This window comes from Zootoca vivipara, chromosome 2 (genome assembly GCF_965207765.1).
Source record: "Zootoca vivipara chromosome 2, rZooViv2.hap1.1, whole genome shotgun sequence".
NCBI classification, from domain to species: domain Eukaryota; kingdom Metazoa; phylum Chordata; class Lepidosauria; order Squamata; family Lacertidae; genus Zootoca; species Zootoca vivipara.
The window spans coordinates 95,179,457-95,207,284 of NC_142584.1; the positions used below are offsets into that span (position 1 = coordinate 95,179,457).

At 43.4% G+C, this 27,828-nt stretch overlaps 1 protein-coding gene across 4 annotated transcripts; it reads left to right on the forward strand.

The window, feature by feature from the left end:
* Nucleotides 1–27,611, forward strand: EOGT (EGF domain specific O-linked N-acetylglucosamine transferase). 4 transcript variants are annotated; one of them, XM_088662430.1, is made up of 17 exons: nucleotides 151–354; nucleotides 2,135–2,292; nucleotides 4,559–4,783; nucleotides 5,636–5,736; nucleotides 6,614–6,722; nucleotides 6,834–6,928; nucleotides 8,055–8,159; nucleotides 10,830–10,936; nucleotides 11,373–11,476; nucleotides 16,327–16,419; nucleotides 17,452–17,523; nucleotides 17,747–17,833; nucleotides 19,170–19,238; nucleotides 19,393–19,454; nucleotides 21,012–21,131; nucleotides 23,390–23,492; nucleotides 23,907–27,611. In XM_088662430.1, the coding sequence occupies exons 3-17, from the start codon at nucleotides 4,574–4,576 to the stop codon at nucleotides 24,051–24,053; spliced, it is 1,584 nt and encodes a 527-aa protein (XP_088518556.1). In that variant the 5' UTR covers nucleotides 151–354; nucleotides 2,135–2,292; nucleotides 4,559–4,573; the 3' UTR covers nucleotides 24,054–27,611. The 4 variants fall into 4 exon arrangements, with proteins under 4 accessions (XP_088518555.1, XP_088518556.1, XP_060127318.1 ...); XM_060271335.2 differs by having other exon boundaries at nucleotides 275–471; XM_088662428.1 differs by lacking the exon at nucleotides 151–354 and adding an exon at nucleotides 2,748–2,860 and having other exon boundaries at nucleotides 2,154–2,292.
* The last annotated feature ends 217 nt before the right edge of the window (nucleotides 27,612–27,828 follow it).

Here is a 27,828-nt window from a genome sequence, read left to right on the forward strand (position 1 = left end):
AGAGGTCTAGTCCCCCACCTGGCTCTTCTCCGCCTTGGTCGTCTCCAAAAGGTGGCGCAGGCGGCGGCGCGCTCCAGGCCTGGCGCCAAGCCGCTGGGTTTCCGGAGGGCCGAGCCTGCGCCTTGTGGTGGCCCCTCCTCCCCTCCCTCCCTTCTCCGCTGGCTGCTGTCGCTTCGCGCTCCCCCTTCGGCGCCGGTGGAGGGGAGCTCCTCACAGGAGCGAGCGGCGGCGGCGGCGGCTTTGGCACCGACTCCCGGGAGGGACAAGCTGCAAGGAGGCGCGCAGGCCTGGGTCGGAGAGCGCGCCACGCTGCGCCTGGCTTCGCTTCGGGCCGGGGCGTCTCCAGGGCTGGAGGTGCAACGAGGACGGGGCTCCTTGGCGCGCAGTCCTTCTCGCGTCGGTTTGGAGTTTCCTACAGGCGGCAGGCATAAGAGTTCCTGGTTTCTTTCTCCCCACCCCACCTCCTTTTTCGTGAGTGTGGCTTTCTTCCCTCCTTCCTTGAGTGCAGGTGCCGCCTCTCTGCAAATTCCATCTCTAGAGATAGAACCGGGCAGATGGAAGATGGGGCGAGGGTTCTTAGCTCCGTGCTATCCTATCGGGCATGGATCTAGCTGTGCGTATTGACTTGGGAGCAAATCCCATTGAACTCTGCTCTTTATAGTCCAGTGGCCCAAATGGGCACTTTTCTCCATATGACTTCTTTCCCCTTGCAGCCTGAAGGTCTGGAGTTGCCTTTGCAGGCTTTTTGGCACAACCCCTTCCTCTGCTCCAGACAGAGACAGCCAATGTGCTGTCCTCACAGCTCCCATCATCCCTGACCATTGACTATGCTGGCTGGGGTGGGACTGGTTTAAGTTGCAATCCCAATATCTGGAAGACACGCGGTTGGCTCCCCTGCTTTTTCCATGCTGCAGCGAAACCTAAATCTGTGAAGCAAGTGTGTGATTTTCTGTTTGTCGCTGCCTTCATTTATTCCCCTTCCCTTCCTCTGTTGTCTTCAGGGACCTGTCCTTATACCTCGTAGGTCATCCTCTCTCCCTGTTCCATATCTCTGACTGCCTGATATTTCCGCTTGGATACTTCAACATTATTGTTATCCTTCTTGTTTGCATAGCACTTTCTGTGTGCACAGTGCAAGAGATTCCTGATCCTGGGGAGCTTTTAGTCCAAAATTTGAAACAAGGAAGGAAGCAGGCAGGCGCAATACATGGCATTGTTTAAGTTGCATGTGTTTATGCTTGGCCAAAGGGTTCCTAACTATGTTAAGGCGTGGGAACTAGGGGAATGAGCCAAAGACTTTGTGGGAAAAGTGTGTGTTTTGAAGAGGGATGTGTATGAACTAAGAGAGGTGGCACTACACAGGTATTCTGGGATCCAAGCAATAAGGGGCAGCAAGAGAAAAAGCATGGGGCTGTGGAGTCTGCAGCACTGGCTCCCGGTGGAGTACAGGATCAGGTTTAAGGTGCTGGTTTTGACCTTTAAAGCCCTATGCGACTTGGGACCCTCGTACCTACGGGACCGCCTCTCCTGGTATGCCCCACAGAGGACCTTAAGGTCCACAAATAATAATATTCTGGAGATCCCGAGTCATAAAATGGCTAGATTGGCCTCTACTAGAGCCAGGGCCTTTTCAGTACTGGCCCCAACCTGGTGGAACACTCTTTCCCAGGAGACCAGGGCCCTGCGGGAGCTGTCATCTTTCCGCAGGGCCTGCAAGACAGAGCTGTTCCGCCTGGCCTTTGGGTTAGACTCAGCCTGACCCCTGTGTTTTCCTCCCTCATGGCTTGGATTTATGGCCTACTTGAAATGAGGCTGCACTTTAAATTTTAATACTGTATTTTAATCTGTATTTTAATTAATTGTTTTTATGTTTTATTGTAATTCTGTTGGTGTCAGCCGCCCTGAGCCCGGTTTTTGACTGGGGAGGGCGGGGTATAAATGAATTATTATTATTATTATTATTATTATTATGTGCAGACCATATCTACTAGATATGGGTGTTGGGTGGAAGATTCATGCGTTTCAGGGGTTTGGACTTAGATGACTGCCATGGTCTCTTCCAACTCCAGTATTCTGTGATTGTATGATCCTATACTCTGCATATGCTTAGAAACACTTTTCTTTATTGTTACAGGTATGAACCCTGGCACTGAAAAATACGCCATGATGGCAATGAGCCCTGGTGCAAATTAAGTCCTGTTTGAAAGCTCTGCAGCAGGGAGGGAGGCTGACACTCAGCACCTCTCTCTTTACCTTCCCATTCCTAAGGACTCAGAGCCATTAAGCACAGAGGTAAGCCCATAGGTTTGTCAGGTGTCTTCCAGCATAAATGGACATAGATATCAAAATCCAAGAAGATACAGAGTTGCTGTACTTGATTATGTGTTTCATGGAGACAGAATATGATGCTAACCCTATGCATTTTGTGATATGCTGTGGAATAGGGGCAAAGCTTTGCATTCATAAAACTTTCAGGAGAAGGAAGTTCAGTTTCAAAAAGCTCAAAAATATCCAGATTATGGTGGAGAGAATTACGTTAGGCAATGTAGTCGATAATAAACAGTGTGCATTGAAGTCAATGTATAATTTACTCCAGAAACTACTTGGGTGGTCCCTTTTCTTCCTCTTAGTACATTTACAATGTATTAGTGGGCCACAGACACTTTTTTTTTTTGATGAATCACTGTGATCAACTGGTATGTATTAAATTTGGAAAGGAAAAGCGTGTGCCCTGAAATTTTTTGCAGGAAAGGCATAACCGAACCTGAATACACACTCTTCTTTAAGAGTAGAGGAATTTTCAACTGCATGGCTAGTGTTTCTGTCAAGGCACTAATCTCATTGTGCAATGGCGAGATGGGTAAGATTATCCACATGATCTCCTGAGCGTCCACTCTATCACGGTGGAGCTTCAGGCACTGAAACAGGTCAGCCAGTAGCTAGAACACAGGAGGTGGAAATCTCACAGTGAATTCCACTGAACGGAGGTGCAGGTGAATAATTGTACCTACATGGCAGTGGCCAAGAGAGCCCAAGTAACTGTCCAGCTGAGCTTTTGGGGGTTGTGAAGGGGTTGTTTGGTTTGAACGTGTCTTCAGATATGCATAAGGCTACCTTGTAGCCTGGACCTAAGTTGTTTGGTATTTTGTGCCGTAGCACAAGAACCTTATAGAATCATAACATTGTTGAGCTGGAAGGCACCCCAAGGGGCAACTAGTCCGACCCCCTGCAATGCGGGAGTCTCGACTAAATCATACATGACAGGTGGCCGCCCAACCTCTGCTTAAAAACCTCCAAGGAAGGAGAGTCCACCACCTCCCGAGGGAGACCGTTCCATTGTCGAACAGCTCTTACCTTCAGAAAGTTCTTCCCGATTTTTAGTTGGAATCTCCCTTCTTGTAACTGGAAGCCATTGGGAAAAGTCCTCCCTCTCAGAGCAGGAGGAAACAAGCCCTTAAGATATTAGAAGATGGCTATCATATTTCCTCTCAGTCTCCTCTTCTCTAGGCTAAACACATCCAACTCCTTCAACCGTTCCTCATAAGGCTTGGATTCCAGACCCTTGATCAGATTAGTTGCCCTCCTCCGCACACATTCCAACTTGTTAATGTCCTTTTTAATCCGTGGCATCCAGAACTGGACACTGCTCCAGGTGTGGTCTGTCCAAGGAAGAGCAGAATGGTACAAGCAGCAACCATGTTAGGCATGTCCAATTGATGCTCAACTGCTGACACATGGGCCCCTTTTAACCCAGAAGCCAGAGGAAGGGGGGCAGGGTGGAAGTGTAATGGGGTGTTAACAGGCTTATGCATGCTCTGCTGACACACACGGGGACCAGGAATGGCATCCCCGCTCAAAATGGTACACTATCTGTACTATTATTTCCCTTGGTCTGGACACCATACAGCCTAGATTAGCATTGCCTTCAATGGATTTGGATGATCATCCATCTTTTTGGCTTTACATTTCCATTATTAAATCCCCACCTTTTCTTACATGTTGCTTTAGCTATGATATGATTATGCTCCCATTTACTTGCATACATGAGAAACTTTTCAAAATCTACTGGGGTAGTGGAAATTTGTATCAGAACTGCCTCTCACCCCTTGGCTTTTAAGAGGTTCTCATGGACAGAGTTTGAACCATGAAAGCACTAACTGCAAAATCCCATGAATTCCACATACACAAAAGGCAATGTGGCTATCTGATCAGGCATTTTTCTGCCCTCCGTTTGTTTTGGTTTCCATTCTTTTCTTGGATGCAGAGGAAGCAAATCCCTCGAGAATCCTGCACGGTTTCCTGACTTGAGTTCCCAGACATCTCTTGGGAACAAGAGTTTCCCTTCGCCTATTGGCTCCACATCTGCAACAGCGATAAATGTGATATGAACCCATGTTTATGACAAGAGGAGAGTCTTTCTTGCCAAGAGATCTATAGCTGCATGCTTTTAAAAAACACTCACACTTACACAGGCTTTAGGTTTATGGTTGACTAGAATCAATTAGCTGAAGTTGTAGGTACGTCATTCTTAAACTTTTTTTCTGTCTGTTTGCTTTAGGTTTTCCAGACTGCCATGTTAATGCTGCTTGCATTTGGAGTGCTACTTCAACAAATCTTGGCCAGGACCCAAGGTGAAAGTCTTACTGATGGCAGCAACATTCCACAAGTGCCATTGTATAGCTATGGAAACATCAACTTGCCTGAGGAACATATCCCATACTTTTTGCACAATAACCAGCCCTTTGCCACAGCCTGCAAGAAAGATCTCCATTGCCCATATAAAGTAAATACTCCTTTTTTTTTTCTTTACTGGAGCTTAAGGCCGATTTGTTGTGTTCTTAGAATCAAAGAGGTTGAAGGTGATGATAACTGGCTTCTTTTCCAGAAACCATGACGGTGATGATTCCAGACTCCATGTTAGGTCACTTGCCTTTGTTGGGCTATCCAAAATGTCACAAAATAGTGTGCAAGCTTCAAAGTTCTCCATAACGCTTGATCAGGCTTGGTGTTAAAAAAATGTAAGGTGCCAGAAGAGGGCGTGGGAAGAGAAAGAAATAGATTTGACGGGTGCGCAAGCTATCCGTGTCTGCATCTGGTAAGAATATTAGGATGGAGTGCGCAGGGAGGTAGCATCAGCCCGAGCCAGCCATGCCCAACGATCAGGGCTGACATCTGGAGGGCACCAGGTTGGGAAAGGCTGCTCTAGAGCCTTTAATCTGATAGATGCTTCCATGGGTGTTTAATTTCCTCTGTATTCTCTTTGGCTGCTGCTAACAACATTTTTGTTTGTCCAAGCCTACCCAGATACATAGAATGCTGATGTGTTTTTAATTTATTGCTGGTTTTAACTTTTAGAACGCTTTGAATGCTTTTACTGACAATCTTAACTGTTTTGTTCTTTTCATAAACTGCTTTGAGGTTTCCTACAGTCAAGCGGTATATAGATTTTATGAAATAAACACTTTGATTGACTTACAGCATGTCCATGTGTAGAACTGGAAGTACGCTCAGATCTTTAGAGGTAAAAAGTACATGCAGGTTATTTGTAGATCACGCGTGCATTTTTGCAAGCTTGCTCGTTCAGCAGCATGGCACCATCATCCAAAGCAAAGTTGGCATTTTCCTGTGTTTCCAGAAATACTTGAAGAAATTGAAAGCCTGTTGGGGTTATGAGAAATCATGCAAGCCTGAAAACCGTTTTGGATATCCGAGATGTGATTATGCTGAGATTGGATGGTAAGATACACCCCACCCCTGCGCCTCTTGCAAACTCAGGCCCAGGCCAAACCCAACACTCAGTTGCATATAGAGACCTCCTGCTGGTATTTATTTAATTTGGTACATTAAATGAGACCCAAATTAGAGCAAACGCTTCCCAATTTATATGCTGCCATTTGTTTTTTCCAGAGCCACAGGTTCTGATAACATATACCGGTACCAGGGATATAGTAGTGCAACATACACACACACACACACACACACACACACACACACACACTGGTCCCTCGACTTACGAATTACTCAACATCCGATGTTTTTGACTTACAAACGGGACAAATGGCTGCACGCTTACGAATTTTTCTACATCCGAACAGAAACCGTTGGCAGTTTTAAATGCGGTTTCCTCGACTTACAAATTTTTCCGAATATTTTTATTCCTATGGGAAACCGCTTTTTGACTTACGAACTTTTCGAGCTATGAATGTGCATTCGGAACGGATTAAGTCCGTACGTCGAGGGACCACTGTGTGTGTGTGTGTGTGTGTGTGTGTGTATGTGTGTGTGTGTGTATGTGTATATATATATATATATATATATATATATATATATATATATATATGCATAATAGTGCTAACATCTCCACTACTGATCGATTCCCATCCCAAATGCCTAGCAGGCCCCCCCCCATGCCTTCTTACAGATCAATTAAGTGGTACCCTTTTTGTGCATAGGCAGAATATGTGGAAGTTCGCTCTTGTTCATTGTTACACCCAGTAACCTAGCTTATAAGGTTGTGCAGCGGCATTTATTAACCCATAGACTGGGTTTATTCCCATAGTTAAAGCTTGACGTTTTCTCAAATGGACACTTTTGCATTATTTCGCCATGTAAGGGCTAACACCATCGAGGAGGCCCAGCACGTATTCTGGAAGCAAGCTGACTTTGGTTATGTTAAGGAGAGGATGGATGAAGTGAAGACGCACTGCAGACCTAAGGCAATGGTAAGCATGCTTGTACGCATTCAGAGGAAGTTGTTTCCTGATACTGTGCTCCATTTCCGCCCATTCTTCATATACATATATATATATATTGATTTTGTCATTTCCTTATAGGGAGACTCTTCACTTCAATGTTCTCGTTACCTCCAGTATTGCAGAGCAACAAATCTATACATTGATTTAAGAAACCCCAAAAGAAACCATGAGAGGTGCGTACCTTACTTACATTTCAACAGGAGAAACAGACACACTAAATATCCCTGTTAAGCAATTCTGCTCATCTGTAAAAGACTTCTATTTTTTTTATTCTTCTCCAATAGTCATTAACAGATATATGCCAGGACTCAGAAATCTGCATAGGATTAATCATCCAAGAATGATATTTAGAAATCTCTTCTTCTTTTTTACTTTTTAAAGAATCATTTGCTGGCCCTCATGATTGTAGAACAGACATGGGGAACCTTGGGCTCTCCAGGTGTTGCTGAACTACAATGCTATAGTGGGTTCTGCAAACATCTTTCTGAATTTGGAAAAACACAGTTATTTCCTAGGTGGCTGGTTTTATGTTTGTTTCGGTTTTACATTCATAACCTCAAAAGTGTGTCTATATATAGTCATTGTATTGCCGTTGCACTTATTTCTCGAGAACCTTAAAACATTTGCAGCTGTCTTGATTGAACTGTAGGCTGGATGCATGTTGAAGCAATGACATCACCATTTTGGTTCACACGAGACACTTCAGGGATCCATGCAACCCATGTTTCCAGTATATCCCATGCAGTGCAATCCTACGCTCGCTTACTCAGAAGTCAGTCCCGCGATATTCAGTGCGGGGCTTATATGGAAGTCACAGTGTTTAGGATTGTAGCCTTTGACTGCAAACTCGTGCTTCGTGATCTGGCAGTGAGCTTCATTGAATACCACTGAGTTTTATTTTGAGTAAGCATGCTCGTTGTACAGAGTGACTTTTAGTTGCAAGTTAAAGCATGATGTTGAATCAATGCTTTGATGTACATCATTAATCAAGAGTGCTCACATGGTAGTCCAGTTTAGAACTGACACTTGATTTGAACTTATGCTAATACAGTGGTACCTCTGGTTACGACCTTAATTAGTTCCGGAGGTCCGTTCTTAACCTGAAACCATTCTTAACCTGAGGTACCACTTTACCTAATGGAGCCTCCTGCTGCTGCGCGATTTCTGTTCTCATCCTGGGTCAAAGTTCTTAACCCGAGGCACTACTTCCGGGTTAGCAGAGTCTGTAACCCGAAGTGTTTGTAACCCGAAGTGTTTGTAACCCGAGGTACCCCTGTAATGTTTCCCCTCTTTAAATAGATTCAATGAAGACTTCTTCCAGAAGGGTGAAATTGGAGGCCGGTGCAATTTAGACATTCAATCTTTCCTTGCTGAAGGGCAGCGGAAGAGCCCTCTACAGTCTTGGTAAGATTTGTAGCTGTCTGCTCTTTCTTATTTCTCTACGATAGACATATTTGCAGAAAAGCTCAGCTCCTAGTACTGTGCACAGGTGAGTACTCCCTTCTCTCCCACCAGGCACACCCATCTATGGGGGCGGGGTGGAGGGGCCCCCCAATTTTCAATGCAGGGGCCAAGCCCCCTCAGTGTTCCGCAGCCAGGCGGGCCCCATTGGGCCCTCCCGTGGCACTGCAGGCTCTGTTGGGCCCTCCTGTGGGCCCCATACCACTGTGAGATGCATGACGCCATGTGCACATGTTGGGCGGAACCTGGTGTGCCTGTCTCCCACCATATGTCACAGCAGTAGTTAGGGGTGCAGTTGTTTTTTTAGGAAGAAACAGGCTTCTATGGTGGTGGAGCAAAGGGACAAGGACTGAGGTGATGGTTATTCCAGTCTAGAATGTTAGCAATGAAAAGCAGGTCATCATAGGCTGCATTACGTTCTTTTCTATGGGAACTGTTATTTTTCTTAACATGAAAATCCATAAGTAATAGGGACACCTGGGAATTGATGTGGCCTGTTTTGTATAGCCTGTATCAAGGGTGGGGAAGCTTTGATCCGTCAGGTGTTGCTCCCAGGTCCACACGATTGAGTGTTATGAGGGAGGGACAAGAATTTCCACACTTTCCCCATGCCATGTGTAGTTTTATAAACTTCTGTCATGTTACATCCTGCTTTTCTTACCTCTAAACTAAAAAGTTGCAAATGCTGCAGATGTTCTTCTTAGTGGGGTTGCTCCATTCTTTAGATAATTTTGGTCGCTCTTTCCTGGACCTTTTCCAACCCTACAATATCCTTTTTCGGGCGAGGCAATCGGAACTGCACACAGTACAGTGGTACCTCAGGTTAAGAACTTAATTTGTTCTGGAGTTCCATTCTTCTTCTTTTTAATATATTTTTATTAAGGGTTCCATTCTTAACTTGAAACTGTTCTTAACCTAAGGTACCACTTTAGCTAATGGGGCCTCCTGCCGCCACCGTGCGATTTCTGTTCTTATCCTGAAGTAAAGCTCTTAACCCGAGGTACTATTTCTGGGTTAGCGGAGTCTGTAACCCGAAGTGTCTGTAACCTAAAGCATCTGTAACCTGATGTACCACTGTATTCTAAATGCAGTCACATCATAAATGCCTTATGAGATCTTCAGTTTTGTTTTCAATTCCTTCCCTAACGATCCCTAGCATGGAATTTCTCTTTTTCATAGCTACCGCACACTGTCAGTGAGCTGTCTGCTACAACCCCTGACTTGGTCAGTCACCACCAATTCAAGTGCCATGTGTGTATTAAGATTTATAGGCCATTCACTCCATTTGGAGACATGCTTTTGGAGCTCTTCATTGTTCTAACTGCCGTGAACAATTTGGTATTGTTAGCAAACATGGCTGCCTCACTGCTAACCCCAACTCTAGATCATTTATAAACAGGTTAAAAAGCCCTTTCTCTATTCTGCAGCAGCTAAAAAAGCCAATGCAATTCTGGGCTGCATCAATAGAAGTATAGCATCTAGATCAAGGGAAGTAATAGTAGTACCACTGTATTCTGCTCTGGTCAGACCTCACCTGGAGTACTGTGTCTAGTTCTGGGCACCACAGTTCAAGAAGGATACTGACAAGCTGGAACGTGTCCAGAAGAGGGCAACCAAAATGGTCAAAGGCCTGGAAACGATGCCTTATGAGGAACGGCTTAGCCTGGAGAAGAGAAGGTTAAGGGGTGATATGATAGCCATGTTCAAATATATAAAAGGATGTCATATAGAGGAGGGAGAAAGGTTGTTTTCTGCTGCTCCAGAGAAGCGGACACGGAGCAATGGATTCAAACTACAAGAAAGAAGATTCCACCTAAACATTAGGAAGAACTTCCTGACAGTAAGAGCTGTTTGGCAGTGGAATTTGCTACCAAGGAGTGTGGCGGAGTCTCCTTCTTTGGGGGTCTTTAAGCAGAGGCTTGACAGCCATATGTCAAGAATGCTTTGATGGTGTTTCCTATTTGGCAGGGGGTTGGACTGGATGGCCCTTGTGGTCTCTTCCAACTCTATGATTCTATTTAGAGAACCTCCAATTCATACCTCCTCCTATTGAAACAATACCTGATCCAATAGAGAACCCTCTCCTCTTAGTTACCATCTTCCAGAAATATATTGCAGGGCTCAAGTCCCATTAGCTGAGAGCCAATACAAATGGTATTACGTCATGGAGGAGACTTGCTAGGCTGTTAAATGGATCATGCTAATTGGTCTTGTACCTGCAGTCATGAATAACTTGTGTCTTTGCCGAGATGTCTTTAAAATCATGGACAGCGCACTTGACATGAGTGTAGATATATTCAAATTAACTGGATATTGGAAACGCACGGACAGAGAGATTCTCTCTCTTGAAACTTTCCGCAGCTCTTGATTTATAGATCAAAGAGGCTGCTTGCTCCTGAGATCAAAGGCAGAGTTTAACCTTTTGAAGCCTTACTGAAGGAGCTTCAGTTACAATTAAAAATAATTTTAATTGTCAAACTTTGTCTAACTTCACCAGCATAGTGAAGAGAAGGTCTGTGTGGTGCATTGCTTAAATTATTGTCTTTGGATACGGGTGGTGGTTTTTTAAAAAATAATTTTTTTGCAGCTTCTATTAAATGACTGTAATTACAGGTTTGCGGAGCTCCAGACATATATGGAACTGACCTCCAGGCCTATGGAAGATGGCAGTTGTGATGTTATTATTGACAAGCCAACTTATTTCATGAAACTTGATGCAGGTACAAGCCAGTGTGGTTTTCGTATGTGCAGATCTGTATGACTCCTGGCAGTATGTCAGGATGGTATGTTTGGAGGTGGTCATCTAAAGGTCATTGACATGCACAGCATTCTGCATGTATTGCATTATTTTGCAGCATGCTCCAGCAAATTGGATATTGCCCAGCACACTTAGGGGCAGGCTAAAAGCCAATTATGATGTATTCTGTGTGCATAGGCAGCTTACACATGACCATAGCACAGTGATGCCTCGCAAGACGAAATTAATTAGTTCCATGAATTCATCTTATGTCTTATGCATTCATAGAAACAGGCTTAAATGCTAAAGATGGCCCTGGTGCAAAATTCTTCCAGTGAAATGAGGAGAAAGTGTTAAGAGTACGCAGAGGTTTTCAAATGAAAAGACATGACAAGGTTCGTTTTTCTTTCTTCTCTCAGGTGTTAACATGTACCACCATTTCTGTGACTTTGTCAACCTTTACATCACTCAGCACATTACCAACTCGTTCAGCACAGACGCCAACATTGTCATGTGGGATACCGTGAGTAAGATCTCCTGTTCACAACATGCTGGTTTTCACAGGTGTAGTGCAGGCACCCCCAAACTTCGGCCCTCCAGATGTTTTGGCCTACAATTCCCATCATCCCTGACCACTGGTCCTGTTAGCTAGGGATCATGGGAGCTGTAGGCCAAAACATCTGGAGGGCCGCAGTTTGGGGGTGCCTGGTGTAGTGTATTCACTGTCTGATGTAAACCATGGGCAGTATTAGCAAGGAGCATAGTTACTACTACCTGTGCCAGATGCTCTGTGCATAGACTGGTATAAACCATTGTCCCCAGTGAGCTGGATTAAGTGAACTATCCTTCCAACAGGATTGTATAGGAGGGATATAGTCAGTGTTCAAAATTAGCCAGACGCCAGGACCACTTTCCGACCAAGTGATAATCCCTGGGTGCCACGGTGGCTCCTGCCCTCCCCGCCATCAGGGGCTCATTGGATCCTGACTCTTTTCACACACTAATACCCTGCCCTGTAGAATTCTATCAGCTTTATTTTATCTGCACCACCGGAGTGAGTTTCTGGAACCAAACTGCTTTTTCTGTGTAGCAGGAGCAGGAATCACCATTAGGAAAAAGAGGTAGGAATAGGCCAATAAATACGTGGACTGTCCCAGGATCAAGTGGCTTTTCTTCTTTTAAGTTCTCAAAGCTCTTAAGCTACCTCAAGGCTGCCATCTGAATAGCCAGATGTTTAACTGTGAATCAACCACAGTCATTTGAAAAATCAGACATCTTGACCCAAAATGGCGACTAGACATTCCATTTTGGCAACTGCAGCCTTGATTTTAGGAGCCGTTTGATGCCTAGTTTATATATCTTATTTATCAGCCAGAGTGGGTGGCTGCCTTCTGTCTTAGCACTTGAACATTACTTCCTTATGGAGGCGTCTCTTTTTTTCCTTTTTGGGGGTATAGTTTTTATTAAGTTTTTCTATTTTACCTTTTAGAATATTCATTTAAACAACCTTAAAATATCAATGACTTCCCTTCTTCTCCGTCTATGGTTCAGTTTGCACGCCACAAATCCCTGCATATTTTACATAAACTAAACCATTCAGTATTCCATTTTTACATCCATCAAAACTTATTTACACAGTTGAATTTATCTTAATGCTGCCATCGTTTTCAAATGTACACAGTTTTCACCCATATATTCATTAAATGTTTTCCAATCTTCTTTAAATGCATATTCTTCTTGTTCTCTTATTCTATAAGTTAAGGCTTCTCTCCCTCCCCCTCATCCCCAAAATACAAGCAAAAAATCTATTAGGTTGTAAATATACTACAAACAGATGCACTTCCTGATTACTAGCACATCTTTCTACCCACGAGTCACTAGTTTGACAATGTTTTAAAGACTGTGTGTGTATATTCCTATGTAGAATCATTATGTGAACATCCTGCAGGGAATCACTGCAGGAAAGACTGGAGTTTCCTGTTTTGTTGTGTTATGCTCCCTGTCTTGCCCTCCTTCTGTCACCAACTGATGCTTAAAATAACTGTGTCCCTGCCACCTACTGGACAGTTCAAGGAACTGCCCACACCCTTTTGCCAGGCTTCCCAATAGTCTTCAGGGTTCTTTGCCACCAGCGTTTGCTGGATATTTTCTTCACAAGCCCGCTTATAGCAGATTTTGTGCCACTGTGAGAAAAGGAAGCCTGATTCCAGTTCCAGCAGACTATTCTTATGTTTTTTCTCCCCTCTGCATGGTCTACCAGTGTCTTTTTTCTTATAAAATAAATATGTACAGTAATTGCAACTCCCACCAGCCCTAGCCAGCATGGCCTATGGCAGCCAACAATATCTGGAGATCCGCAGTGTAGCCTGTATTTGGAAAACCAGCAATGCCTGCAGTAGAAGCAACAGGGAACTGATGCTTTATTTGCTAATGGTGCTGATCCTTGGCATGAAAAGTGGTGCTCCTGGGTAGAATCTACACACATATGAAAAAAGCTGCAGAAATGCTTTTTTAAAAAAAACTGTTTTGAAAGATGCATTGAAATTGCCATAGCTCACCATCGCCATCTAGTGTCACATTTGTACACTGTATTGAACTTTACAACACATTTAAAAATGTTTTTATTTGCAGCTGTATAGCAGAGTCCCTGGTCTCATCCCTACCCAGTTCAGCTATACTTAGGGCTCTCCGTTCAAGACCGTCAACCCCATATGGCTTGGGTTTCAACCGCACTACCATTTCTTGGGAAGCGGCACTGTTTAAGAATGTTTCCTGCTTCCCCGCAATCACTCTGAAATTCTGTAATGGCATTCTGATTGACAAAAGAGATGCATTTACGGTAATTCCTTACATTGCCAGATGGTGGTGCCAAGTAACTGCTTAAACTTGCTGAATAGAGGCGGCGAGGCTCCCCCCCCCCCCCTATGCAATGCATGTAGCTTTTGGCTCTTGCAAAATTACAGTTCTTATTAAATGTTAGTTTCTTTATAAGTGAGTGAAACAAAGCAGGAACTCAGTGGGGGAAACGTACCCAGCACGTTTCCCAACAAGCAAACAAACAAATATAGCAAGGTGTACAATGTGTGTGTGTTTGGTGGGCTGAGGGTAATTTTACTACCCAAGGGCCACATTTCTTTCTGGGTAACCTTCCAAGGGCCACAGTGCCTGGGGAGGGGGAGGTCAGAGCCAGAGCAATGAATAGGCTGATCTATGTCCCCCCTTTTCAAATTTTGTATGAGCCTCAATTTAAGGTTCAGAGGCACCCTTGTTATAGCAGTTGAAAAAGTTTCCCGCTGTGTGGTCGAAATTGAGATCTCTAACTCTTTATTCCAATCCTCCCTCAGTACCTGTCTATCAAATTGGTTTGCTAATAACAAAGATTTATATATGTTGATGGTCGGTTTATTTGTTTTGCGTAAGAATTAACCAACTGCTTCAATATATCTGGGGTCTCTGAGGCTGTAAAAGCTGCTGGTCCGTAGATGGCGGTTAGCAAGTGTTTTATCTGGAGATATTGCCATTGAACATTTGTAGGTAATCTGCATTTGTCTCTTAAGATGGAATATGTATAAAAAAAATCATCCTCTTCATTTATCAGCTGGTCTAATGTTAATAGACCCAAAGTTTGAATTTCATTCCCTTTAATTCTGGGAAACAAAACAGCACCACGCTGCTGATTACAGAGAGTTTTATGCTATGCATGCTTTCTTTAAAAAAAAATTTTTAAATTAGTTTTACAGTTTAATATACCACACATTTATCATATAAAAGCAAAATAATAAAAGAATCCAAATATTCCTCCACCCTATAACTTCCCTCAACTTCCTCTTCCGGTTCTTTAAGTATTTGCCTACTTCTGCTTAATTTGTTTTTCCTTATTTTGTTAAGCTTTTAATTACATGCTCTTTTATTCCTATCATTTTTTTTAATACCGTATTTTCTTTCCAATCATATCTTACACTTAATTAGTTTCCAAATTATTATTTCTTAATCCTTATATTTGTTTTCTTAAAAAATTCCTTCAGTAGCACCTTAAAGACCAACTAAGTTTTTATTTTGGTAAGACCAACTAAGTTTTTATTTTGGTAAGACCAACTAAGTTTTTATTTTATTTTATTTGTTTTCTTAGTTGTAAGTGTTTACTTAAATCCTGCTAATGAGTCCATTTCTTTACAGTGTTTCTGTACATACAGCATAAACGGTTCCCAATCTTTTTTAAAGTCTCTATTGCCATTGTCTCATACTTCTTCCCGTGAGTTTCACCATTTCTGCGTATTCCATAAGTTTAACTTGCCATTCTTATTTCGTTGGTATCTTGTTGTCTTTCCATTTGGGGGCTAGTAAAATCCTAGCCGCTGTTGTAGCTAGGCATTAGGGTGATGACTTTTTCATTTTTTCCTTAAAAACTATTTCCTGTAGCACAAATGGATGAACTTTTGCCTATTAATGACTAAAATGAGGTATATTCCATTGAAATATTTAAAAAGGTCACACACAAACTATTTTTAATTTTTTTTGTATGCCGTTTTACCATTTCATAAAATTGTATTAACAATTCTATATATATTTCGTATCAAATTTGGACACAACACCACATTCCACAATGGGGAGTGTTCTTAGCAACGTAGGGTATACAAATGTCACACCTGCGCAAGGTAAAAGCCCCTTTTGGGGACCTCAAAACTCAGCCAGCAGACCCTGCCGGGCATGCTGGGAAAAGAACCTACAGGAGAGGTAGCAAAACATCGTCCTCTAGCGGCGTCTATACTGTTACTGCAGCTAAAAAAAGCTTCCTTGTGTGTTTGATGACCCTATATAATGTTGTATATATGTGCCTCTAAAGCTTGGGTTCAATTTTATATCTGCTTACAGTGACTTCAAAAATGGTCAAAAAACTGATGAATAAAATTTTTAAAATAATTTTGTGCGTGAGGTTTTTTTAAAATCAAATATCTTTGAAAGTAAGATTTTATCTAATCTTTAATGAAAGCTCACCAAATTATGATACAGGGAAATGAGGTTGTAAAAAAGTCATCACTCTACTATGCATGCTTTCTTGGGAGTAAGTTCCCTAGGGCTTGGTGGGGATACTGTCTATTGCAAGGATGTGGAATCCGTGGTCCTCCAGAGGTTGTTGGACTCTAGTTCCCCTCAGTTGCAGCCTGCATGGCCGATGGTCATGAATGATGAGAGCTGCAGTCCAATACTATCTGGAGGGCCACAAGTTGCTCTGCCCTGCCCTGCTCAGTGTGTTTACGATTCTAACCTTAAGGCAGGAGGGTTATAGAGAAGCCTGAAAGCTGTGGAAATGATTATCAGTCGTTTCTCACTGAAACCTTACTTGTGCTTCCATTTGTTTCTGTTTTTTCACAGAGTGCCTATGGATACGGAGACCTGTTCAGCGAAACGTGGAAGGCATTTACAGACTACGAAATAATACATTTGAAATCCTACGATTCAAAGAGAGTGAGGAATATTTTGCTTTTAAAACAACAACAACAACAACTGATGGCTGTACCCAGAAGTCAGTGCTTTTGGTTCAGTTTTGTGATCATGTTACCAAATATGTCTGGGTCCTTAAACCACAGCTGAACCACCCTTGCTGTAGAGGGTTTTAAGATTTTCACTCGTACTGTAAGGTTACACCTGCACGGTCCACTTCCGCAGGTGTAGGTGAGAGAAAAGTACCTTGCAGCAGACCTGTTGCACACACACAGGTATAAATTCATGGTTTTGCACAGGATGAAGCAGGAGGTTCAGTACTCTGGGCAGAGGAGCACCAAGGGATTCTGCACATTTTATGCTTTGTCGCGCTTTCTCAATTTGCCTTTCGTTAAGAATAATAAAAATAGAGGACACTAAAGCAGGCATCCCCAAACTTTGGCCCTCCAGATGTTTTGGGCTACAATTCCCATCATCCCTGACCACTGGTCCTGTTAAGCTTGGGATCATGGGAGTTGTAGGCCAAAACATCTGGAGGGCCGCAGTTTGGGGATGCCTGCACTAAAGAATGACTTCTAACCTCCTTTCAAAGAGTATGGTTTTACAGCAGTTATCCCCACCTAATTCTAGGCACATAGTCTGAATGTGCTGTGCATATGAGCATAGGCTCAGGACCTCTCAAACCTCACCGTGTCTGTGTTCCAGGAATGTGGGAGAGGGGCTCCCCTGCCATCCAGGGGCAAGCTGCCATTGTTTTCCATTGTGTCTGCTGCGTTTAATTTCCCCTTCTCCTGTTGTTTCATGTAGCCCCATCAGGAAAGTTTTCACCTTGCCCCCCCTGCCCCAATTATAAAGTTTCCTCATCCTACCCTCTCTGGTCTTTGTGTCAGATGCTATTTCTGTTTCAGTCATTTGTTCAGTGCTTAACGCAAGGGGCTCAGATTGGCGCTGTGATTTGGCTTCTGTTGCAGTATTAATAGGTCCTGCTTTATATTCACCTCTTTTAATTATATATCAGGAGTTCTGCTGTAACTTGTTAATGATCTCCCTTTTCAGGTATGCTTCAAAGAAGCAGTTTTTACACTGTTGCCTCGAATGAGGTACGGCTTATTCTATAATACACCATTGGTGAGTAAATATGTTGGGTTCCACACCCACCCACCCCTTTTAAAAATAAGAAATTTTAAATAAGATTTGTGAACTTCTTAACTAGATATGTTAAATAAGAAGAACTTCAATGCATAAAAGCTTTGTTGGGGGGGAAGGGGGACGGTTTGTTACTAGCAAAAAAATAATAAAAAAATTGAGCAAATGGGTGCATTTTATTCCTATATGTCTGCTGTGATTTCAGATATCCAGCTGTCATGGTACAGGATTATTCAGAGCCTTTTCCCAGCATGTGCTGCACAGATTAAATGTCACACAAGAAGGACCCAAGGTATTAGTGATGCTCTGTGCCGTTTTGTAAGAATCGCGAATGAAGCTTGAGTTTGCATGTGCCATCTCTCTTGCTTCGGATCGTGCTCACAGCTTGAGAAGTTCTTTTTTCCGATGCCCACAGTCCTGAGTTTCATTGTAGTTTTGAGCACTCCTCTTTCCCCTGACTTGCATATCTTCCTGGCGAATGAAAGCTCCCCTGCAACGGCGAAGGGAATACAAAGAATTTAAATACTGAAGGAGATGCCTCATGCCTGTAGTACTTCTGCGCTTGCTCCCTGCTGCATCTTGTACACGCAGGGTGATAAATGTACACCAGCTCTCTCTCCGTAGCGAATTCTATCTCTTTATGAAGACAGGAGGCATTGCTCTGAACCTTGAGCCATTTCCGCAGTTGCATGGTTTGCTTGGTGCTGCCAAAACAAGTTGTCCAGCAGCAACAAGCCCAGCAGAGCCACCCTGTAAATCCTTTGCTAAATCAGGGGGCAACATTTGCTTTTCGTCCAATATCTGAATCCGCAGGAAGATGCTGGCTCCATTAAAAGGGCTATAAGTGTGTGTGTGTGTGTGTGTGTTTTCACAGGGTGTATACTAGGTGGGAGGGAATCAATTTGGCTGCTTTTGAGTTCTTTTAAATATTTTCTGGAGAATATACTGCATGCTTATCACAAGGGGCTGGTGTTTTTGAGCTGTGTGCAACCATATGCCCCTGATTTCCTGCTGGTATTAATAGGTGTCATGCAGTTAAACCTTTGTAATTCTTTCTTCTTCTTTTTTACACAATTTACCCCCGAGGGTTCGATGGATTTTTAAATTGGGAAGGGAAATAATAACACCTCCCCCTCCCCAACACCCCAATAATTCATCAACATATAAAGCATGCTGTGTCTGTCTGTGTGAGTGCCACTTTTTCAGATACTGCAGTGGTTTGCGGTGACGTGGGCCATTTTGTCTTGAGTAAAACAAAAGAGTTTGGAAACCTTTGCTGCTGGTAGCGCTGTCAAGTTCTCTGTGGTTTCACAGGGAGTTGAGGGGTTTGGTCAAGTCCATAAGGGGACTCTGAAATGACTTACTAGTTGTTGGTTGCAAATACTGCTTTTGGGGAAGGAGGATCGACAGAGAGTGCACATTAGAACGATCCATTTTAAGGAATGTGCACCTCTCCTGTGTGTGATATAAATGAGGTGATTAAAAGGAAAAGACATTTTAATCACTCTGCTAATTGTTTTTTACATCAAGGGCACTAATTTATTCATTGTCCGTCAGCTGGTCTTTCTCCTCCTCAACTTGCAAATGGATTCATTCTGCTACTTTTTGTTTGGCTTGTTCCCCAACAGGATGGGAAAATCAGAGTTACAATACTCGCCCGGAGTACGGAATACAGGAAGATATTAAACCAAAATGAGGTTAGATTGTTTTCTGTTGAGTAAAGGCTTCCACAGAGCAGTGGGCACAAGGAAGCTGTGGTTGGGTACAGGAAATGGGTGGGAAATAAAAACAGCAATTATCATGCAGAAATGTTGCTTTTCCCCCTCCCTCCCTCTCTTTCTCCCTCCCTAGCTTGCCAACGCTTTGAAAACGCTGCCGTTATTTGAAGTCCAAATAGTGAACTACAAGTACAAGTAAGTACACCTGCAAGGCGTGGCAGATCTGCAGCTGTTCCTAACTTGAGTTTCACCTTTCTGCACCTGCATGACAGGTTGTGTCCCGTGGTGGCTTTGCACTAGCAGGAAGAGCTTCTGCTCGCTTCAGGTGAGGCACTCAATTTTGTCATAGGAGGTGATTTTTAGGGAGCCCAGAGGGCTACAGGAGATCAGTGAAAATGGCTTGCCCCACCTTGCCATAAGGAGAACTGCCTCTTCTGCTCATGTAAAGCCATTACTGAATACAGTGGTACCTCGACTTACGAAGACGATCCGTTCCGCGGCCGTCTTTGTAAGTCGAGGTTTTCGGATGTCAAAGTGCGCAGTCGGCACATGCGCAAAGCGCAATTCCGCGCTCCTGCGCAGGCGCAGAACGGGCACGCAGGGCGAAAAGACTTCCGGGGTTGTCGACTTCGGAAGTCGAAACCTTCGGAAGTCGAAGCTTTTGGATGTCAGGGTATGACTGTACAGACCAATTTCCTCTAAGTAAATCCTGTTGAAATCCTTGCAATCCCAGACATAGTTAGACTAGAGTGTAATTCCCACTGAACGTATTATTAGGACTTGCAAACATGCATAAGTGTACGCTATTAAGGATCAATAAAGAGAACAATAAAATATTTTTCCCCTCCCACCCTCAGTGCTTTGTGGAAGGGCAGGGTCACGGTCACATCTGCAGCCCAATTAATTGCTCCTGGTGACTTGGGCAGTAAAGGGGTGGGGAGAGGGTTGTCAGCCCCTGGTTGGGACCAATGGGATGTCAGGATCCAGGGCTGTCTCAGCCCTGCCCTTGCCTCTTCCTCTGGCTGCTGCCAGCAGCCCACCTGCTCACATGTCCAGCGGAATGAACAAAGGAGCACCTCTGCTCTGCCTAATCCAGAGCTTTTCTTGTTGGTGACACACTTTTCAGACATGCATCATTTCGCAACACGGTAATTCATTTTTGCTAGCAATCTGGAGCTGAAACTAATCCAGCTCCAGGAGGAGCGCAGAGAGCATTTGTGTGACACACTTACACACACTGCAGCCGACACACTAACGTATCGCAACACACAGTTTGGAAAGCTCTGGCCTAATCTAGTCTCTCCCACCCCCACCCAACCCAACATGGAGGGCAGGTCGGATTGCTCTGCTTATTGCCCTCTCTAAAGTACAAGTTTGAAGACTATGAATGAGCATTATTGAAGACTATGAATGAGCATTGAAGACTATGAATGAGCAGTACATTATTGATGTTGAGGCTAATAATGGATTTGAGTTTGAGTAACATTTGTTTTTAATAATGTACATTTCTTTTTTTAAAAAAAGAAGACGACTAGCCCCTAAGCAGTTTACTGGGTACATTTGCATGGCAACCTTTTAATTTCTCCAGTGCAACAATGTGCTCTTCTAAGATCTTGAGCATCAGCAGGAATTTTAGTCTGGTGTATAGCTTATTTCCTTATCCCATAAGATATCCTTGACCTATCTGAATGACGATCTGTTGTGCTACACACACATACCCATGTTAGAGCCATTCTTATACGTTTTCTCTAGGGAGCTCGAATTTAAGGAGCAGCTGAAAATCACGCACAATTCTGATATATTCATTGGGATGCATGGAGCAGGGCTCACCCATCTTCTCTTTCTGCCAGACTGGGCTGTCATCTTTGAACTGTAAGCCTCCATGTGCTCATGTATTTAATAGCTCCTTTTTTGTATTTGCATGAAAATAGGACTGCCGTGTCCTGATCCGAAGAAGGGCTTATAAACCGTGCTTTTAAGCAAACGCATGTCACAGAGGGTGAGGTGGCGCCTCTATATTTCCGTCAGAGCAGATATTGAACTAACCTCGGTCATACAGTTAGAAGAAACATTCCTTGATGTGTACCAGGTGAAGTGTGACAACTCTGTTCATTGGCCAACTTGTTTGGGCAGAGGTTGGCAGCTGGAAACCTCCACATTAAACCCGGCCAGCAATGTGGAATGCCCTGGTGACAAAATGAATTAGAGAAATAAAATCATAAGAGAGCCGAACAAGTCCTTAAAAACCTATAGTTTAACTCCTTTATTATTTGAAATAATCTTCTGTGGTATAGAAGCCAGGCACAATGAAGTGTGCTATCGTTTTTTGAGTCCTAGGATGGGGCTAGCTGAACCCTAGATTTAGAGGTTCTTTAAAGCCCAGTTTTATCTAAATTATCGGCCTGCGAACTGTAACTTCCATGTTACCAGGCAGGTATGCATGTCCTTGGCCTCTGAGTTGTATGTTAGTAAGTTCAAAGTTACTGTATTAATTTACAAAGCTAGGGTGCAGGTTATGTTAAGGACCACCTGATCCTTTGTATCCCTCCCCAATCACTGAGATCTTGAGAATGTCTGTGTGTTTCTGGCCCCATGACTCGGGTGCATGGCTTGTCTCCACTGAGTCATACATTCAGTCCTATGGGCCTGATTCTGTGGAACGCTTTCCTGCCTGAGATTAGGCAGCCCACTCCTTCCTTGGTTGAACGCCTGACAAAGCCCTTTCTTCAGCGGGCATTTTAAGGATGTTTTCTGGGGTTTTTATATGAACAGTCATGATTTATTTTATCCACTGCATTCTTTTTAAATGATTTTTATATACACTGCTTAGAGACTTTGGTTCATAAGTGGTATATTGGCTCCCAGTACGTTTCCGAGCACAATTCAAAGTGTTGGTGCTGACCTTTAAAGCCCTAAATGACCTCGGTCCAGTATACCTGAAGGAGCGTCTCCACCCCCATCGTTCTTCCCCGACACTGAGGTCCAGTTCCGAGGGCCTTTTGGCGGTTCCCTCGTTGCGAGAAGCCAAGTTGCAGGGAACCAGGCAGAGGGCCTTCTCGGTAGTGGCACCCGCCCTGTGGAACGCCCTCCCAACAGATGTCAAAGAGAAAAACAGCTACCAGATTTTTAGAAGACATCTGAAGGCAGCCCTGTTTAGGGAGGCTTTTAATGTTTAATAGATTATTTTATTTCATTTTTCTGTTGGAAGCCGCCCAGAGTGGCTGGGGAAACCCAGCCAGATGGGTAGGGTATAAATAATAAATTATTATTATTATTATTATTATTATTATTATTATTATTATTATTATTATTATTTAAATAGCTCAAATAAATAAATAGCACGTTTCCAAGCCCACCCCCCAAAAAGTCTGCATCAAAGGTTGTGGTGAAAAGGGAGAGAGATGGCATGAATGCGTTCTTTAATACTTGCTGCAGGAAAGGCTAGAGCAAAGCCCAAGTACCAAGGGGATTGGTTCCTTGGCTCTCTCTGTAAGTAAAGGTAAAGGACCCCTGGACGGTTAAGTCCAGTCAAAGGCAACTATGGGGTTGCGGTGCTCATCTCGCTTTCAGGCCGAGGGAGCCGACGTTTGTCCACAGACAGCTTTCTGGGACATGTGGCTAGTCTCACAGAGCTCACAGAAACACTGTTTACCTTCCCACCGCAGCAGTATTTATCTACTTGCACTGATGTGATTTCAAACTGCTAGGTTGGCAGGAGCTGGGACAGAGCAACAGGAGCTCACCCCATCATGGGGATTCAAACCGCCAACCTTCCGACCGGAAGCCCAAGAGGCTCAGTGGTTTAGACCAGTGTTTCCCAACCTTGTGCCTCCAGCTGTTTTCGGACTACAATTCCCATCATTCCTGACCACTGGTCTTGCTAGCTAGGGATGATGGGAATTGTAGTCTCAAAACATCTGGAGGCACAAGGTTGGGAAACACTGGTTTAGACCACAGCGCCACCCTGGCTCTCTCTGTAGCAAGAGCTGTAGCAGGGGAAGCCACAGCCTGTCCCATTTCCGATATTGCTAGTAGAATGATTCTCCTTTCCGTTTCCTGCGGGAGAAGGGCAGGCACTAAAGAGGACCGTTGCTCCTTTTGCTAATGAATCCTCATCATTTCCTCTCCAGGTACAACTGTGAAGACGAACGCTGCTACTTAGACCTTGCAAGGCTGAGAGGCATCCATTACATCACCTGGCAAAAGAAGGACAAAGTGTTCCCTCAGGATGAGGTAGTGGGTGGGATGCAAAAGTGTTTTGGTGCTGTGTATTATTATTATTATTATTATTATTATTATTATTATTATTATTATTATTATTATTATTATATGTTTCACCCGTCTCAGTTCTTCCACATGAAATATGATTCTTCTGCTTCAGCCCAAATTAAATTCTCTGCTCTGATTAAAGGATCATTTTATATGAATAGCTGGAGGAGGGAGAGAAATGAAATTAATTGGCCATTAGTTCAGACTATCAATAGCAGTGCTGTTAGGTGTTTTCTTACTGATGCTGCTGCTTTAGGGAGGATCGATAAATCAGCGGTTATGAATTAAAATGTGTGCTCAATTTGCTGCTTGTTTTCCAGGGGAAAAGAGCTGACTTGTTTTGCTTCCTTAAAACCATTTTCACTCCCTTTTCTTCAGGGGCATCATCCAACACTAGGAAAACACCCGAAGTTTACAAATTACTCCTTCGACGTGGAAGAATTTGTCCGCCTGGTGCTTTCGGCGGCTGATCATGTATCACAGCATTCCAAATGGCCGTTCAGGAGAAAACGCGATGAATTCTAGATCAATTGCCCAGTTTCACAGGGTATTTTAAATACAACAGCGTTATAAAATGTCAATTGTTCTGATACACAATTATAAATTCTTAATTTTTTTCCCCTCTCGGGAGGAAGTGTTAAAAGGATTGGGAGTTGCATATCACGGTTCCCACCCTTACACTGTTATTTCTGTGCGTCCCATCCCCCCCAAATAATGTTCTCACTCTCAATTCCTTTCCTAATTTTACTTGAGAAATTTGCATTTTGCAAGGTGTATTTATTAAGATGACTAACATTTGCACTACTTATCTCCCTATTTATTTTAGGGGTTTTGCCCCCCATTTCTAAAAAGAAGGGTGAAGTTACAAATAAGTGCAGTGGGTCCACTTTCCTTCTCTCTGCTGCTTCTTTTTTTAAGACTTCCAGGTTGAAACCATACTTGGGATTAAGTCCCATTTAACTCATTGAGACTTACTTCAGAGTAGACTTGTATAACATCACACTCCTGTTTTTGCAAGGCACTCCACAGCACTAAGAGAGACGGTGGAAAGAGAACTCAGCTGAATCTGGGAGGCCAAACTACACAGTACAAACAAAGTGGTTTTTAAATGCGTGCTTTTAAAAACTAAGCACAGGGCTGCCAGGGGGCAAGCGGTGGCTCGGGTGAGTAGGTGGATTTTTAGTAGGAGCCCAGTGCAGGGCCCTGATCCAGATTAGGAACCCTGTGGCTGCTTTTTCTTCAGAATAAAAGTGGTTACCTAAATCATGTTTTTAGGAAAAACTGTGTTTATCATAACACGTAGTTTGGCCCAGATGCATTTCTCACTCCTGCAGGTTTTTAAGCAATCCTAATCTGTTTCCTCATCTTTTCATTTCTATTACTATGTCCACCCATTTCAAAGTTAAGATGGGTCGTGTGCAAACTTAATTAAGATATCAAGCAGTAGTGCACTTGGGGCAGGGAGTGGGGCGCAGGCATGGGGCAAATGCCAGATTGCTGCATCCCCACCAGGAAACCTTGAAATTCAGAACTGCTGAGCTTGATGGGAAGACATTTCCTGGCAAGGAAGTTGGTTATGTTTTTTCTTTCTTGGTGGTGCCTTTGTTTTAAACTGTCCCACTGTAAGGTTTGAAAACTCAGGTGGGTGGTAGGGAATTAATTCTTTGACTTGCAAACATTTTCTGGTGCTTAATACATGAACAATGTTTGTCTCCAAAGCTTTAAAATAATTTAACTTTTCGTAATTCGTGCTTGCACTATAATAGTGCCTTGAAAGAAACGCAATCGCTTTCAAGCAGCTCCTGTTGACTTAATCAGATATATCTGGTTGATTGCTTGTGAGCCAAGTCCTTTTGCGAGTCACGGTTATGCTGCAGATTGTGGCGGATTCTCACTTGTGTGTACCAACCCATTGCCCTTGCCAGCTGTGCTTCTAGGCCACAATTCTCCTTCTTTGACATGTGTTACATTTCAGCCCCTTCTTGTCTTGCCTACTTAGCTGCCGACATGGCAGGTACCTGGTCAGTGTTACTTATCATGTTGCACTAGCAACCTCAAAGAAGATCAAGACAAGGGCGAAGGACCACAGAGGTGGTTTGTTCCCCACTCGTTTCGCAACTTATGTCATCACATTGACTGGTTCCCTAGTTCTGCACTGTAACAAAACAGATACTGTTTGTTTCAGTCGGTTGGATCCAAGTGCATGGGGCAGGCTGGAGGATGCTGAGCTCCTCACCTCCTCCCTGTATGGCTCCCCCAGTCCTCCTGAAACCCTCTCCTTAGGTAGCCCTGCTAAATGGGGGCTGCAGCATAGGAGCTAAGAAATCAGTTAGAGGAAAGTTGCCAATTTACTTTTGCTTTTGTGGAAGTTTGTGTCCTTTATTTTCCAAGTTTGGGTGAGACCTCTCCCTCTTGTGGTCTCCCTGACTTGTCTAGTTAACCGCACTGTTATCCTTCTAGATTTACATGTGCCCTTTCTAACTTTTTTCCAGAGAGGCTGAGATGTTTCTCTATTGTCACAAACACAGCCAAGAGTCTTGTGTCTAAAAGACCTACTAGGTTTTATTTTGGCATCAGCTTTTGTGGACTCTAGTGTCACTTCCAGACCATCCTTATTTTATGGGTGGGGTTCAGTTGCACTCTGGTGAATTCATTAAAGTGGGCTTGCTGCTCTTTTGCACCTTTGCACCTTTTTAAAAATAAAGTATATCTGCAGTAAGGAAAGGGAAGGAAATTGCAGTGGAAAACACAGGATAACAATTGCTAGATGCAATGCTGTATAACCTACCTGAAAACGTATAAGAATGAATGAATGCTCGATAAACAGAGCATCTGGAAGCAACCCAGTCCACAAAAGCGTATACCATAATAAAATTTGTAAGGCTTTAGGATGCCAAAAGACTTGTTATTGTTTTCCTAACAATTAAGTACATTCTGTTTGGGCCTTTTGTTGCAATTGTTGCTGTTTAGTTGTTTAGTCGTGTCCGACTCTTCGTGACCCCATGGACCAGAGCACGCCAGGCACTCCTGTCTTCCACTGCCTCCCGCAGTTTGGTCAAACTCACGTTGGTAGCTTCGAGAACACTGTCCAACCATCTCGTCCTCTGTCGTCCCCTTGTTGCAATAGTTTTACCCAATTGCCAGGTTTCTAAAGAGATCTGACCTTAACTTTACATACACTCTAATTTGCAGAACAATTTTTTCTTCACATGTATTTTATTGCGACTTTTTCATTATGCGTTGCTGTGTTACAGTGCTGCACCGGCTACTTGTAGGCCAGGAGAGGAGGCTGGTTTAAGGATATCCCTCAGCACAGAGCTGTTGAGTACTGAGTTGTGTGTAGTGTCTTGGGGGCTAAATACAACTAGGTGTCAATCACATCAGTATTAGAGTTGTCCCTTGTTCAGGATTGAAATACTGTACGGCACCCAACTTGATTTACAGAGCAACCCTGTGCATGTCTACTCAAGAGTAAGGCCCATGGGCTTCAATGGGACTTACTCTCAGGTAAGCGAATATAGGATTGTGGCCCTATGCTACTTTTGTGTGCACCCCTCACAAATATGAGCACAAAACACCCCTCCCCTCCCCACAAGAAAGTTGTGTTGGTGCAAACCTGCGTATGATGAACCCTTGAGCTTCTGAATGAATTGATCAGCAGATATTGCAGCCTAGAATCAGGGCATCAAGGAAGAGAATGGTATGCAAAAGCAGGAAGGAGAGTGTTATATTAAATGTAAATACTTGAGTGGAATACCTGACAACCATGGCTATTACTGACATCCATTTTCTAACAATCGTAAGCTAATTTATATAATGTGGACCTATTTGCTGTCCTGCCTATGGAGGGTGAAGTGAATGAATTATTGTAAGAGTATTTTACACATAGGTCTCTCGTGACTTGAAGTGCTGCAGAGGTTGAGCTATAGATCTCTGAAATGTATTGTGATATTTGTTTTCTCCTTGGATCAGGGCAATTGATTAAGAACTTGAAAGGAACTGTAAAAGTGTATTTTTTGCATATGGAAAAAAACTTTATGAAATGCACTGGTTTTTTAAATAAATATATATATATTGCATTGATCTGTAAGCTTCATTTTTTAAGAAGCAAACTTGTGCCATTAAACATTGGGGGGATGGTGGAAGTTCGAGTCCGACTCTGTCTGCAGGGCCACAGGTCCCGTCCCCCCTGCCGCAAATACTTTGTCCACCATCTGTAAAACAAAGTAGAGTGGTGCCTCGCAAGACGAAAGTAATTCGTTCTGCAAGTCGCTTCGTCTTGCGATAATTTCGTCCTCCT